The 14,267-nt window shown below is 36.9% G+C and overlaps 1 protein-coding gene across 1 annotated transcript; it reads left to right on the top strand.

Moving 5' to 3' along the window:
- Positions 1–297: 297 nt before the first annotated feature.
- LOC128211018 (uncharacterized) lies at positions 298–13,518 on the top strand. Its single transcript, XM_052915396.1, has 8 exons — positions 298–408; positions 3,930–4,410; positions 5,332–5,487; positions 6,312–6,431; positions 8,021–8,127; positions 8,447–8,465; positions 9,239–9,441; positions 12,434–13,518. Exons 2-8 carry the CDS (start codon positions 3,948–3,950, stop codon positions 12,581–12,583), a joined length of 1,218 nt encoding a protein of 405 aa, XP_052771356.1. The 5' UTR covers positions 298–408; positions 3,930–3,947; the 3' UTR covers positions 12,584–13,518.
- The last annotated feature ends 749 nt before the right edge of the window (positions 13,519–14,267 follow it).

The following is a 14,267-nucleotide window of genomic DNA, read 5'->3' as shown; positions in this document are numbered from 1 at the left end:
AAACTCAGAACACATACATATATAGCACACAGCCATTATTTAAAGTTAAAGATAAAGCTACAAAATGTTGTCTGTTTCATTAAAATGTTTATTTTCTTATTTTGTGGGATATCTTTGTAACATTCAATTATTCAAGGTGCATGGATATTAAAATACTAAAAATTATTTATTACTTTTTATAAGTCACGTATATCACGTGATTTGCATGGTGGTGGTGATTACTGTACTGGCATGGAAAGTAACACTGCGTGGAGTTTTTACCAACATTAACGTTCGGTACCAGTCTACATAAAAAACCTTAAACTGTTGACTGCTCCATACTTCGGAGAACCGCGAAGGAAGGAAAATGTGGCAATGATATCTTAATGCTTTTAAATATTGCCCTGGCTTTGCGCGCATTTTATTAAGGTGACACATTTACCATTTTTCTATCGTGAGTTGCAAATTACTCATTAATGTTTTACGAAGGAGTAAGGATGCCAGTTACAAATTGTTTCGGGTCACTTATCCTGCACACCTGTGCCCGCTGAGCCTGTGGCCCTGCACACAGACGTCCGCACACAGATGTCCGGTGCGTTGTTTTGCCACCCCCTCTACTAACGCCCGTCCACTCTACAACTAAAGTAAACCTGGGAGGAAAAGTGTGCCCGGTGAGGGGCTCGAACCCACGACCGCCGGAACACTAGCACGGCGCTCTAACAAACTGAGCTAACCGGGCGGCTGGTTCTTACCCACACACACTACACTCCTACCCACATTAACCTTTTTAGGCCGACGGAGGCACTCCTGCCGTTTACCGCTGCCACCAGTAAAGTAAACCTGGGAGGAAAAGTGTGCCCGGTGAGGGGCTCGAACCCACGACCGCCGCCACAATCTTTATTCCAAATCTCTCTCATTCTCAAAAGTTGGACAATTCTGACAAAAAATGGCTCTTTTCGTTGGGAGGACCCCTTAGTCTAAAATAATAGACGTGTTATACGGGATTCTTCCAATCCCTAACGTCTAAACAGGAATGTGCAAAAAACGGGGGTGTTTTAAAAATATTGAAATTGTTTTAAGTGAAGTATTTTATGGTTAAAATTGATCATAAAGAGTTATATTCACATTTTACAATGCAAGTGAAATGGTTTTTTCGCACTAAACAAGCATTTAATGCATTAAAACAAGTTGTTTACCTTTCCAATAAAACGAAAGTTGACTGACACAGAAAACAATTATGCGAAGGGGAACAACTCGATACAATCGTAATAACTCGGCCTCCTCCGACAAAGCTTTGAGATAGACCTTGTTACACATTCGTAGCAACTTGGCCATGGCCGAAATGTTCGGAGCGATTTAAAACTGTGCCCTGAAGCCTTCTAGGTGCCTGTCATGTATATATCGTTATGTTTTGACAGAATGAAATGAAGAAAAGCCGTCAAACTCATAATTATAAGTTGGATATTTATTTTTTTGTGTACGGAACTAATATAAAATAACATTATCTGGTAATATTTCTTGTTTTTATGATATTTTATAGACACTATATGCTTTAACCCGGAATGCTGATCGGAACAACTACCCAATTTTGATACTAAACAATTTGTACGTAAAGGATTTGCCATATCAAAAATCTAAAAAAAATCCGTCAACGTACAATTATTTGGACTAGAGGACCCCTCTAAGAATAACCATCAAAAAATACCATAACAACACACCGGATACCTGTGGCCCTGCATATCCACAATAATGCGCATTCAGGAAACTGTTTTACATTTGGATATTCATTTTGTTCCCTAAACACCACAAGTTCACTAATCCATACCACTGTAAAATGGATGCACTCTGAAGCGGCTGTTTATATGGACAATTGCCCTGCAGGGCGAGTAAACCTGAACTTATACTTTCCCTGCACAAAAAATACTGATCAGCCACTTACATTCATTTCTGAAGAAAGGGGGGAACCAAATCTTCAATGACTAGCTCTTAATCCATTATAAATTATGAAAACATTTAATAATTAATACATATTTACATTATTTAACAAAAAAACACACAATCGTATGAATTCTCCTTATTTACATGTGAATGTTATTCATCAACACCGCAGGTATAAATAAACGCTGTTCACGGACAGAATCGGATCCATAAGTATTAGTAAAGACCCTACTTGAACATTTTTATTTGGTTCAATAAAATTTAAGGGCTTGTGGAAAAAAGAGGGGACAGGCGGGGATGAAAATCTAGCAATTAATTTATACTCACCTTATATGTGGGTATTTTATCGAAATACGCAGTATTCACTTATGACTTTTTTAATGGTTGAGTCTCTGGTTACAGAATTTTGATCAATTTAGTTTTTATCAGATTAAAATCATAAATATATGACTCTTTGTATTTTTACGCACAAACACGAGAGTCAAACTTTCATGCATCATTATAACAACATATATATCAAGGTTAAATGTGTGGATAACACGTCATGTATCTTGGCAAATTTCATTGAAGCAGCATTTTTTCAAGCATGTGAATGGCTTGACCTGTTTGCTCGCAACGGCATTACTTTGAACCCTAAGAAGTTCCAATTCTCTCAACACTCCTTCAATTATGCAGGGCTTACAATCACCCAAACAAACATACAAACAAGTATCAAGTTCTTGGATGCCATTAGTCACTTTCCAACACCAACTGATACAACTGGTGCGAGAGCTGGTTTGGCCTATAAAATAAGGGGGCATATGTGTATTTGCCATTGTCCACCAGACACGCAGGCGGGCGACGGTGACGCTTCTATGTTTAAGGGTGCAAAGGCCTCCTTGTTGCAACTGACCATAAACCACAACTCCAGATTCTGAATGATAGATCACCCACAGTCATCAATAACAAACGACTCCTCAACCTGAAAGAGAAAATTGTAGGGTATATGTTCACAATCATACATGTACCAGACAGAAAGAACCTTGAACCAAATGCAACTTCAAGGCATCCTGTTGGACCACCAAATTGTGTAGCACCAGAACTATATGTAGATTACCTTGTTAACATGACTGCTCATTATCATGACAGGCTCACCAATCTAAGCCTGCATAAGGATGATAATGATACAGCTAATGACACCTCCACACTTGCTGCTGCCACGAGTGCCCTGAATGCTGTTATCACATTTGTTACTTGGGACATGGTCAGTGAGGCCACAGCGTCTGACCCCTTGTTGTAAATCTCATTGGACAGCTAGAGGCAGGGTTTTAATAACATTGTAAGAAAGTACTGACCGGTTTGTGCTCTGACCATTGCTTTGCAGCCAGTTTATGCACCGTGGATGGTGTAGTTCTTATGGGTCAACAAATTGTTATACCACCAGCTCTTCGCAAACCAGTACTCAATGCACTCCACACAACTCACAAAAGAGTCACCTCAATGCGTACAGTCATAGACTCTGTGTATTGCCCTGAGATCACAGAAGATATCGCCAGTATATTGGCTGATTCTCCTAGAGCTTTTGTTTGATACCTTTCCTTATTATACAAATCATTTATACCTAAACAAAAAACAAGGAAGCGTTTTTACAAGTAGCACTGACATTGTTTTTTTTACTGGAATCGTCTTTCAACTTGGACTAGCAGAATTTTTGCAAATTCAAGGAGTCCCACCATTAAAACCCACCTCAGTGTTACTTTAGTGAAAAAGGTGTCTTACTTTAGTAAGTAAGTCAATTGAGTGCTTCTCTGTGGGCCATCTGAATAGCTCTAGCTGGAATGTTTCCTGAAGTTTGGCATTTTAACATTGATGAAGTTGCTAATTGATCAGAAATCAGATAGCTCCCTTATCATCCATGGTATTTACAGAGATAAGTCAGCAGTCCAATATGGCTTATGTCTTAAAAAATTCACCCAAGTTTTTTTTTATGGCGCTGAGATACCTCAAAACATTGAAATACTTACACATTTCAGAGACAGTCACCCTGTGTTATGAGAAATCAGGACAACATTTCAAGCCCTGCCGAAACTATCACCCAGAACACATCTGATGTAGGATTAGACCAGGAACAAGGTTTACGTGGATCCAGAATCAACTCCTCAGACGTGGGGCAGGCATCAGCCAGGCTTGGCCGGGGTGTTCAAGGTCCCCATACGGCCTCCTCCCAAGTAAATGAGAAACAAGAAATCCCTGAGGTACCAGTAGAAGCAAGCACTGAAAACTCAAATGATTCTGTAGATCTACCTGATCTGTTGTCAAAATCACAGACCGGGGCTGATGAATCAGTTATCAGTGCTGTGAGAGATGTTGAGCTAGAGGCAGGTGGAGAACGTGTTGTTGCAAGCCAAAGCTCAGAGGCTGTTCCAACTCAAAAAAAGAAAAGAAAAAATAAGAGAAACAAACAGAGAGCAAACAGACGCCTCAAAGGGAAAAAAGAGGCAGCGACTAGTTCAGGTCAGTATGGCCTGAAGTTATATTGGCCAGATTGTTTCTATTATGCTCTTCTGATCATGGATTTTTATCTTAATTGAACATGGAAAGAAAAGTTTGATGATTCATGTTAATTATATTAAACAATCAGGCTGTTTGAAATACACTGAATGCAGTGGAAATAAATAGAGCCAAAAGCTATAGTTGCTATGGAAACATGAGTTAATTGTTATAAATCATCAAGAAAATGATGCGCAAATTACAATCCTGTCAAAGAAAGAAAAATAACTTTGAGGGGCATTCTTATTAACATTGATTGTTTTTGGTGCAATTTACTGCCTTCTAAAGGCTGTTTTCCCTTGCGGAAAACTGTCCATTTTTCCCAAAATATTATAATTTTTTCCCAATTTGATAAATGTCCATTACGTTTATGAATGAAAAAACAATGAATTTCTTAAAATATGAACACAATCTTGACAATGCTTACTCTTTCACAGCATTATGTATGCATAAAAAAGTTAAAACATGTATATTTGCCATTATATTAGCTATTTTGGCCTGATTTTGTTTTTTTCCAAATAAAAGGCAACGTATTTTCCCAATTTGCAAGGAACAAGCAGTAAAAATAATTAAAAAAAAAATCACTGTAATTCTTATTAATTATAACATGTATTTCATTTGTAATAGTTAGTTCCGAGGCCAAAACTGTGTGAAGAGGTTCATACCATAAATGGCATACTGGGTTTAATATAATATCACATTTGTGGTCAGGCCAAAAATAATTTTCTGATTAAGGTTACATCCTTTTTAAAAACAAGTAGTGTAGGTAGTCTTTCTTCTCTTTCTTTTTTTATTAGATTTTATATAAAAACATAAGTGGGAATGAATTATGATGTTAAAGTTATCATCTGTATAAAGCTTTAAAGGTTTTAAACTACAATTTAGTTATCAGTGCTGTGAGAGATGATGAGCTAGAGGAGGGTGGAGAACTTGGTGTTGCAAGCCAAAGCTCAGAGGCTGTTCAAACTCGAAAACGTAAAAGTGAAGATAAGAGAGGAAACAAAGGCCTCAAATGGAACACAGAGGCAGCGACTAGTTCAGGTCAGTATGGCATGAAAGTACATTGGCCAGATTGTTTCTTATGATTATTTTATTTATTATTATTTTATTTATTGTCTTACAGGAGACATTGAAAATGTCATACAAGAGGAGATATTTTTAAACTAGAAGCATGAATGATGTTAACTTCGTACATTGCATATTATATAACTAAATGTGTATAACTTATAAAGCTGTTCATTATTTGAGAACTATTACACACCACTGTCATTTGTCATTATAAGAACTGGCCAGTCAGCACCCGAAAATGTAATGCCTCTGTCCATTCACCTTCAGGGGCTGAATGGCTGGTACTTATATTGTCATATGCCCTTAAATGGTGTTTCTTTTATGAAGACTATGAATTGCGCATTTAAATTCTTAATTTAACATCACACACTTAACATTGTAACTTAACTACGTAATTGAAATGACAGGCAGAATTTAGGCAGCATTGCTCCAACTAGTTTATAATTTTAGTTGTTATCCAAAGACGGAATCTTTATTGAACATATATATATAAAGAAAGGAAGGGTTTATGGAGCCCTTTCATGGGATTGCGTTTGTGATCCATTGGGTCAAGGTCACTTTTAATAAAATTAAAAAAATGGTTGAAACTAAATATATTTAGTTGGGGTTTACCAAACTTGTCTTAAAGAAAGTGTTTATGAAGACCTAATGGGATTGCATTTTGGGCCCCTAGGGTCAAGGTCACTTTAAATAAAAGAAGAAAAACATCTTAAACAAAAAAGAAAACATTTGAAAAATTCTTCTCTATATCTGATGTATTTTCTTCAACAAACAATAATTAGTTGTTGTGTCAACAGGTCCGAGAACAAAAAGGCCACGACGTGCCTCGGCCACCATCACTGCCCCCACTGACAATATGGATGAACCCATTTTTGTTGAAGACCAGCCATCTATCATTGATGTGGAGAACCATGATGGTAACTCTTTTAAAAAACATGCACCCATACTTTGGATTGATTTAATTTTTGCCAGGTATTTTATTTGTCATTTTATGAACTTGAGAGGTTTCAAATTTGCAACGCAATTGTTTTGTCATCCAAATGCAGTGGTAATTCAAATTGAATACTTTGGTAGGTTTTGCATTTGCGACCTGATCATTGATGGATTAGATTTTTTCTACAATTGTATTGATTCTTATTATCCACCCAAATGCTTTTATCAATGGTATGTAGCTCACCAGCTTTAAAAAAAGGAGAGGTACTGTTTTGTTGGTATGCAAAAACTTGGTATGCCGACCTTAAAAATGATCTACAAATGGAGTACCGTACATGTATATTTTGATGTCATATGATACTGAACTGTTTCCAGCTATGATCAGTTCATTATGTTTACATAATGGGTAGGCAAGAATTACTGTAAGGTTTTCTTAAATTGAATCAAGTAAAAAAAATCTGTTCTGAAAAAGATAATGAACTATTGGTGTAAATATAGGTCATGAATTGTTTTCCTTGATGGATTCTTGGTCATAATTAAAACTGGGTCACATATGATCAAAAATTAGGTCACTAGGTCAAATCTTGTCCAGAACCATATCATGGTAATGATTGGTCAAGTTATGTTCAAAATTGGTCATGATGTAAACCTTGATGAAATATGGACTACCTAAAAAAGTGGGTCACATGGGGTCAAAACCTAGGTCAGTAGGTCAAATCTTAGAAAAACCTTTGGAACATACAAGAGGAATTATACATGGTCAAATATTCATAAAATTTAATCAGAATGTTTTCCTTGAGGAAATCTTGGACTAATTTAAAACTGGGCCACATATGATCGAAAATTATGTCACAAGGTCAAATCTTAATATTTTTTGTCCGGAATGGAAATTATTGGTCGGATTATGTTAAAACTTGGTCATGATGTACCCCTTGATGAAATATGGACCACTTATAAAAGTGGGGCATATGGGGTCAAAAATTAGGTCACTAGGTCAAATTTTAGAAAAATATTTGAAACACAGAGGTAATATGTATGGTCTTATATTCATGAAACTTGATCAGAATGTTTTCCTTGAGTCAAATCTTAAAAAAACCTTGTGGACACTAGAGGCTATAATTTTTTTCAATATATATGGATCAATCTTCATGAAACTTGATCAGAATGTTTGCCTTTATTTCAGAAATCTTAGATTAGTTTGTAACTGGGTAAGATGGAGTCATAAACTAGTTTTCTTGGTCAATTCTAATTGTTATATTATATTTAATATTTTTTTATTTCAATATATTTCATCAACAATTGATTTCCATTCCTTGACTTAGCCAAATCAGACAGGGGATATCAATTCAACGAATTTGCTTGTTAACTGTATTGTCAAAGGCATTTAAAAAAGAGTTCAAAAATGATTTCATTTTGGGACTTTTTTTGTTAGTAGTGTTAAATATGTAAACCAGTCTGGTTGTTCTATTTACAACATGGGTGAGCAAGATTTACTGTAAGGTTTTCTTCAATTAAATGAAGTCTAATGACGTATCAATCATGCGATAAATTCCTTGAATACCTTCTATTTCAGGCTGTATAGACTTGACGTCCAACCCAGATGACGAGTATGTAGACCTGACATCAAGCCAACAATCAACAGCCTTCGATGGTCAAGGAGCCAACGACGCTTCTCTTGTGGTAACAAAGTCTTTGGGTTGAAATGATATGATTTAAATGACAATTTTGGAAGCTTCTTCAACATCTTCATTGGCTTTTAATACACCTAGGCCATTTTCAAAATCAGAAAAGGTTTCTTCACTCATGCTTGTGTCTTCATAAAGAGATGGTTTTTGCTATCTCTTGAGTTCTTCTTTATAAAATTTTACCTGAATATGGCACTAAACAATGATTGTAATTTGAACTCTCCTCAAACCAGGCACTGTTTAGTGCTTCATAAAACTAAAAAAAATAATTTAGTTTTGAAGTATTTTGAATACTTTATTTTTCCCTTTTTCAGCTTGTTGGATCTTCGGAGGGTAAGCCAATCTATTTTCATTTCATGAATCAATTTAATGAAAGTCTGTATTTCTATTATAAGCAAACAACCAGCCAAATGTTTTGTATGGTCTTGATAGTCAGTCTATTTTCTGCAAGAAAGTTTAGGTTCTGTGATAGCCTTCATGTAGTATCATTAGCATTAACATGCATTTTCTTTTTACCCTCGGCCAGAACTCATAAATGGTTCTCGATATACAAGTGAAACTTGGTACATATGTTGCCATTGACAATATGCACATGTGTGGCAAGGCCACTAACTCATGTCTAGTTATGCCCTCTTATTTGTCTGGGAATACAACAAACATTCACTCTGCAGCACTCCTGTGCAGTGTTCAACAATTCAAAAAAAAAAAAAATGAATGTCTATTGATTGTACAAAAAGAAGGGTTTTTTTGGCATTGAAGATAGTAATACTTATGCACACAGTGGTCTCTGTGAGAGCAATATTTGATAAGCACATAAAGCGATGCTTTTTCTACCTTTTGTACCCCTGTATGTAGGAGTGGTAAACTGAATATGTTTAATCCAAGTCTATAATTATTTAGAAAGATGAGGACAAACGTCAATTGCAACTATGTGTTTTAAGTTAAGTTTAAGTCTTTAGGTTGACAGTCATTATGAGTCATACCAGGTTTATATTGCATGGAAATAGTGACTTGATATGTTTAGTGTTGGTTTGGATTGCTAATGTTTAAAAAAAACAAACCCATCTTACCTACCGGGGTAAGCTGCAGATTGACAACTATTTCAGCTCCACTGCCGTCCCACAGACGAGGACAGGGAACAATCCCAGCCATTGACCTATCAGACGAGGACGATGATGAGCTTCCCAATGTGATACCCTACAATCCCCCACCCACTACACCTTCACCTACACAAACTGGTGCAAGGACTGTCATGTCCCCTGAGGCTGTCAAGATATCTTGCCCCATCTGTCTGGATGATGATAAGGCTGTGAGTGGATGTCTTGTAATCAGTGGCATGACATTAAGCCGCCCAAAGTATTTTTCACCTTATAAAATAGGTGCTGAAAAAAGGCTTACCAATTGCTAAAATTTCCCTATTTGCTTCATGAAATTTCCCTATATTGAGCATTTTTTTATGCCCCCACAAAGTGGCGGCATATATGGTTGCCCTTGTCCGTACGTACGTCTGTCTGTCTGTCTGTCTGTCTGTACGTACGTACGTCCCGAAGATTGTTTCCGATCTAATTCTTGAAAACCGTTTGTCCAATCCTCACCAAACTTTAAACACATGTTTGTGACCATAATATCTTGATCAAGTTCGATAGTCATGGAAATCGCTTTAGTCATTTAGGAGTTACGGCCCTTTTTTGCCAAAAATACTTCAAAAATATATGTTTCCAATCTAATTCTTGAAAACTGTTTGTCCAATCCTCACCAAACTTTAAACACATGTTTGTGACCATAATATCTTGATCAAGTTCGATAGTCATGGAAATCGCTTTAGTCATTTAGGAGTTACGGCCCTTTTTTGCCAAAAATACTTCAAAAATATAAGTTTCCAATCTAATTCTTGAAAAGTATGTGTCCAATGTGGATCCAACAAGTTTTTTCCTGCCTGAATGGCGCCATATAACCTATACAGTCTTGCGATGCCGTAAAACCCAACTCAACTCAACTTATCCTATATGTGCAGATTATCCTGAATAATCATTATGGCTTATTTTCTGTGACAAAAAATCGAAGTGGGGGCATCCGTGTCCTATGGACACATTTTTGTTCCAAAGATGATAAAATAGTGTAAAAGTATAATTATGTAAGGCTAATAACTCTAGGGTGTTTGCTGTTCAGCTTTAGAAGGGTGCTAAATCCGGTCCTTTTTTGATAGCGCCCTTCTACCCTCATTAAGACCAGTCTTTTCTTCTGCCTTCATATAATTATCCCCCACTGAAAGATGAAGGGTATATAGTATTGGAAGGCATGCATGTACGTATATAGATGGTCTAATTAAGAAGTGTAGTGCTTACAAATTGATATTTGTTAATGTTTTGGCTTGTTTATTTTCTGAAGTATAACTCGAAGTCTTTGAGACATTGACTTCAAACTTAATTATGCCCCCTTCGAAGAAGAGGGGTATATTGAGAGGGGTATGTTGCTTTGCACATGTCGGTCGGGCCCGTCGGTAGACCAAAGCTTGTCCGAGTGATAACTCAACAATTCCTTGACGTATGGTCATCAAACTTGACCTGAAGGTTGGGCCTGACCAGTAGATGCCCCTGATTTATTTTAGGGCTCATCGGTTCAAAGGTCAAGGTCACAGTGACCTTTAATGGTAAAACATTTTTAAAGCTTGTCCGAGTGACAACTCAACAATGCCTAGACCTATGGCCATCATACTTCACTTGGAGGTTTGGCCTGACCAATACATGAGTCCTATTGTTTTGGGGGGTCATCAGGCCAAAGGTCAAGGTCACAGTGACCTGGAATGGTAAAATTTTGCCGGAGTGATTACTCGACAATGCCTGCACCCATGGCCCTCATACTTCACTTGGAGGTTGGGCCTGACAAGAAGATGACCCGTATTATTTTGGGGTGTCATCGGGCCAAAGGTCAAGGTCACAGTGAACTTGAATGGTAAAATGTTGTCCGAGTGATAACTCGACAATGCCTGCACCCATGGCCCGCAAACTTGACTTGGAGGATTGGCCTGACCAGGAGATGACCCCTATTGTTTTTGGGGTCATCGGGCCAAAGGTCAAGGTCAAAGTGACCTGGAATGGTAAAATGATGTCCGAGTGATAACTCGATACTGCCTGCACCCATGGCCCTCATACTTCACTTGGAGTTTGGGCCAGTCCAGTAGATGACCCCTTTTATTTTGGGATGTCATCGGGCCAAAGGTCAAGGTCACAGTGACCTTGAATGGTAAAATGTTGTCTGAGTAAAAACTCGACAAAGCCTGCACCCATGGCCCTCAAACTTGACTTGGTGGATTGGCCTGACCAGGAGATGACCCCTATTGAATTTAGGGGTCAAAGGTAAAGCAAACTCGACAATTCCTGGACCGATGGTCATCAAACTTGACATGAAAGTTGGGCCTGACCAGTAGATGACCCCTATTGACTGTGGAGGTCATCGGGTCGAGGTCACAGTAATTTTTAACACAAAAAAGTTAACAAATCTTCTCCAAGTGATATCTCAACAATGCCTGAACCTATGATCATTAAACTTGACATGGATGTTAAGCCTGACCAGTAGATCACCGTTATTGATTTTAGGATTCATAGGGCCAAATGTCAAGGTCACAGTGACCTTGAATGGTAAAAGGTTGTCCGAGTGATAACTCGACAATGCCTGCACCCATGGCCCTCAAACTTGACATTTAGGTTTCTGGTGACCAGCTGATGACTCTCATGGATTTTGAGGTCATAGAGTCAAAGGTCATGGTCATAACACACTCTATCCTCACACTTGAATGGTCATAATCTTAAAACTGCGTTAACGGCATCCAATGTCAGTGACAAATCAGCTGTCATTTCGGTCCATGCATATTTCATTCAATTGTCCATATAATCCTGACAACATGGCACTCAGGGGGGGCATAATGTTTGATAAACATCTCTTGTTTAATGATATGACTTATGTTGGGGAAGTGCAGTATACTAGAAACATAACTCTGGGTGCAGTATTTGTTTAGTAATTGCATTTTTTGTTTTTATTCACTTTAAACTTTATATAGAGAAAGATCTCATGGAGCAGAAGTGCAGTACACAAAAAGCATAACTGTTGTTGCCGGTTTTTTAGTTATTGCCCTTCATTGTCGCAGGGCAAAGTTGATACTGTTTTTAATTTGGCGGGAGATATGACTGCTCTTGTTATTTTCTATTTTGCTTGGAATTGTTTTATGCAATTGTAGAATGTAGATTACTAATAGCAAGTTCATCCAACACCGTGTTTCATGCCTGTCATGCTTACTGATTCAGATCAAACAAGGGAAGAAGCAGTTCATGTCCACTGCCTGCGGTCATATCTTCTGCCGGCCTTGTCTCGAGGAGGCAGTCAACAATTTCCATCAGTGTCCACTCTGCCGGAAAAAGACATCGCGGAAAAACATATTTGTCCTCCATATTTAGTGTTCCTTGACTTGTTATGTCATAGCGCAATATGACAATGTGAGGTTATAGCAAAGTATGACTTTGCGATGTCAAAATGTAAATAACATTTTAAAGGTCATACTTGTAGTATAAGGTGACCTTGTGATGTCATAGTGAAATATGACTTTGTGACTTGTATTTAGAAATGCAATAAATTTATATAGTGTCTTTCATTGACTTTACAGAGTGAATGTGCTTAATTGAATATACATGTATATGTGGTTTACCTGGGACTTTAGAGTTAATTTAGAGTTGTGGGAAATAACTGTTTATATTGGTATTGTGAATGTTAATTAAGGAATAATTTATCCAATGTGATATTTTTTATGTTCAGGTTCTTGTTGGTAGGCTGCTGGAGTTGTTTCATGGTTATCTTCATCCAATTCAGTTTATATTGTTATCAGTTTAATTTGGCTGTTGGCTAAGATTTTTGACTATTTTGTCATTTTTAAATTAAAATCAAATTATCATTATTGAAATTACAGTATTTTTTCCCTCTAATTTCTATTGTTTTTACAGTTTGATTCAAGTTCCCTTGTTCAGTTGGATTTCTATATCTGATTATTAATTATACAGCAGATGATTTTTGTGATAACTGAATGCAAATGATGTGTTGTGTTGTACAATGTACTTTATTTCCATATGATGAGTGGGTATCTTTAATAATGATTTTATCTTCTGGTCGTATGTAAAACATTTAACTGTTTTGTTCTTTTGCATTTAGTTTGAATATTGTGCGCATGTGCGTGTGTGTGTCGCTGTATGTATGTGTGCTACATGTACATCTGCTTGTGTATATGTGTGTATAATTTAAGTTTTGCAAGATATACACATGTATTGAGGAAATACCTTTATATGTTTTATGTACATAACATGTATAAAGTGGAGATAATATGTATAAAATAGGATCTTTTTTTATTGTTGGATTTTTTTTTATCAAATGTTGATTAAACAATCAGAAGTACATGCAATGCCTTTGAATCCTGTCTCCCTGTTTATATCACTGACATATTCATTTCATATATACAATCAGAATGAATATTTAGCTTGTCTCTTTCACTAGGTATTGTGATAACCATGGTGTAGTCGAAAACTTGAACTTTGACCATATCATTATACTGACAGTATTAGTGACAAAACACACATGTAGCAAGGCCAATAATGGAGTTATGTTCCTAGTTTAACTGAAAAAGAACATTGGCATCCAATGCTTTGGTTTATTGTTCTGTTTATCATATACACAGGAGTTTTAAGTTCAAGATTAATCCTGACATCAGGATTGAGAGGCTTAAACTTCAGACTTGTTGGTGGTATAGGTTTTTTTGTTTGGACATTTGCATAAAAAACAGTAACAATTGTGAGAGTCTAAAACCCTTTACCCTGCTTTGGGCATGAATCCCTCACACTCGAACAGTTCCTGGCTATTTTTCAGGTTTGACAAGTATCAGCTATATGAACTCTTTCTTACATCCATGTATTTGTAAACATCTTGGATTAATGTGTTCAAACCATAGCTTTACGGTGTGGGGATACTAATGAAATGATAGGGTGGCACTCAGAAACACAATTTATGCATACTCTCAAAATAGTATTATTTGTTAGGAGGATTCGGGTAGAAAAAGTATATGGTACCCAAGGGGGAGGGTTGTTACATACTAAAAGC

This window comes from Mya arenaria, chromosome 12 (genome assembly GCF_026914265.1).
Source record: "Mya arenaria isolate MELC-2E11 chromosome 12, ASM2691426v1".
Classification (NCBI taxonomy): domain Eukaryota; kingdom Metazoa; phylum Mollusca; class Bivalvia; order Myida; family Myidae; genus Mya; species Mya arenaria.
The sequence above is the reverse complement of the archived record's forward strand: the minus strand, read 5'-3'. Positions and strand labels throughout refer to the sequence as shown.

What these genes read in the sequence shown, in the direction of transcription:
- LOC128211018 (XM_052915396.1), top strand. Translation starts at nt 3,948, where the DNA reads ATGAGAAATCAGGACAACATTTCAAGCCCTGCCGAAACTATCACCCAG. An exon ending in AGAGGCAGCGACTAGTTCAG is followed by an intron (nt 4,411 to 5,331) that starts GTCAGTATGGCC and finishes ACTACAATTTAG; the next exon opens with TTATCAGTGCTGTGAGAGAT. An exon ending in TGATGTGGAGAACCATGATG is followed by an intron (nt 6,432 to 8,020) that starts GTAACTCTTTTA and finishes CTTCTATTTCAG; the next exon opens with GCTGTATAGACTTGACGTCC.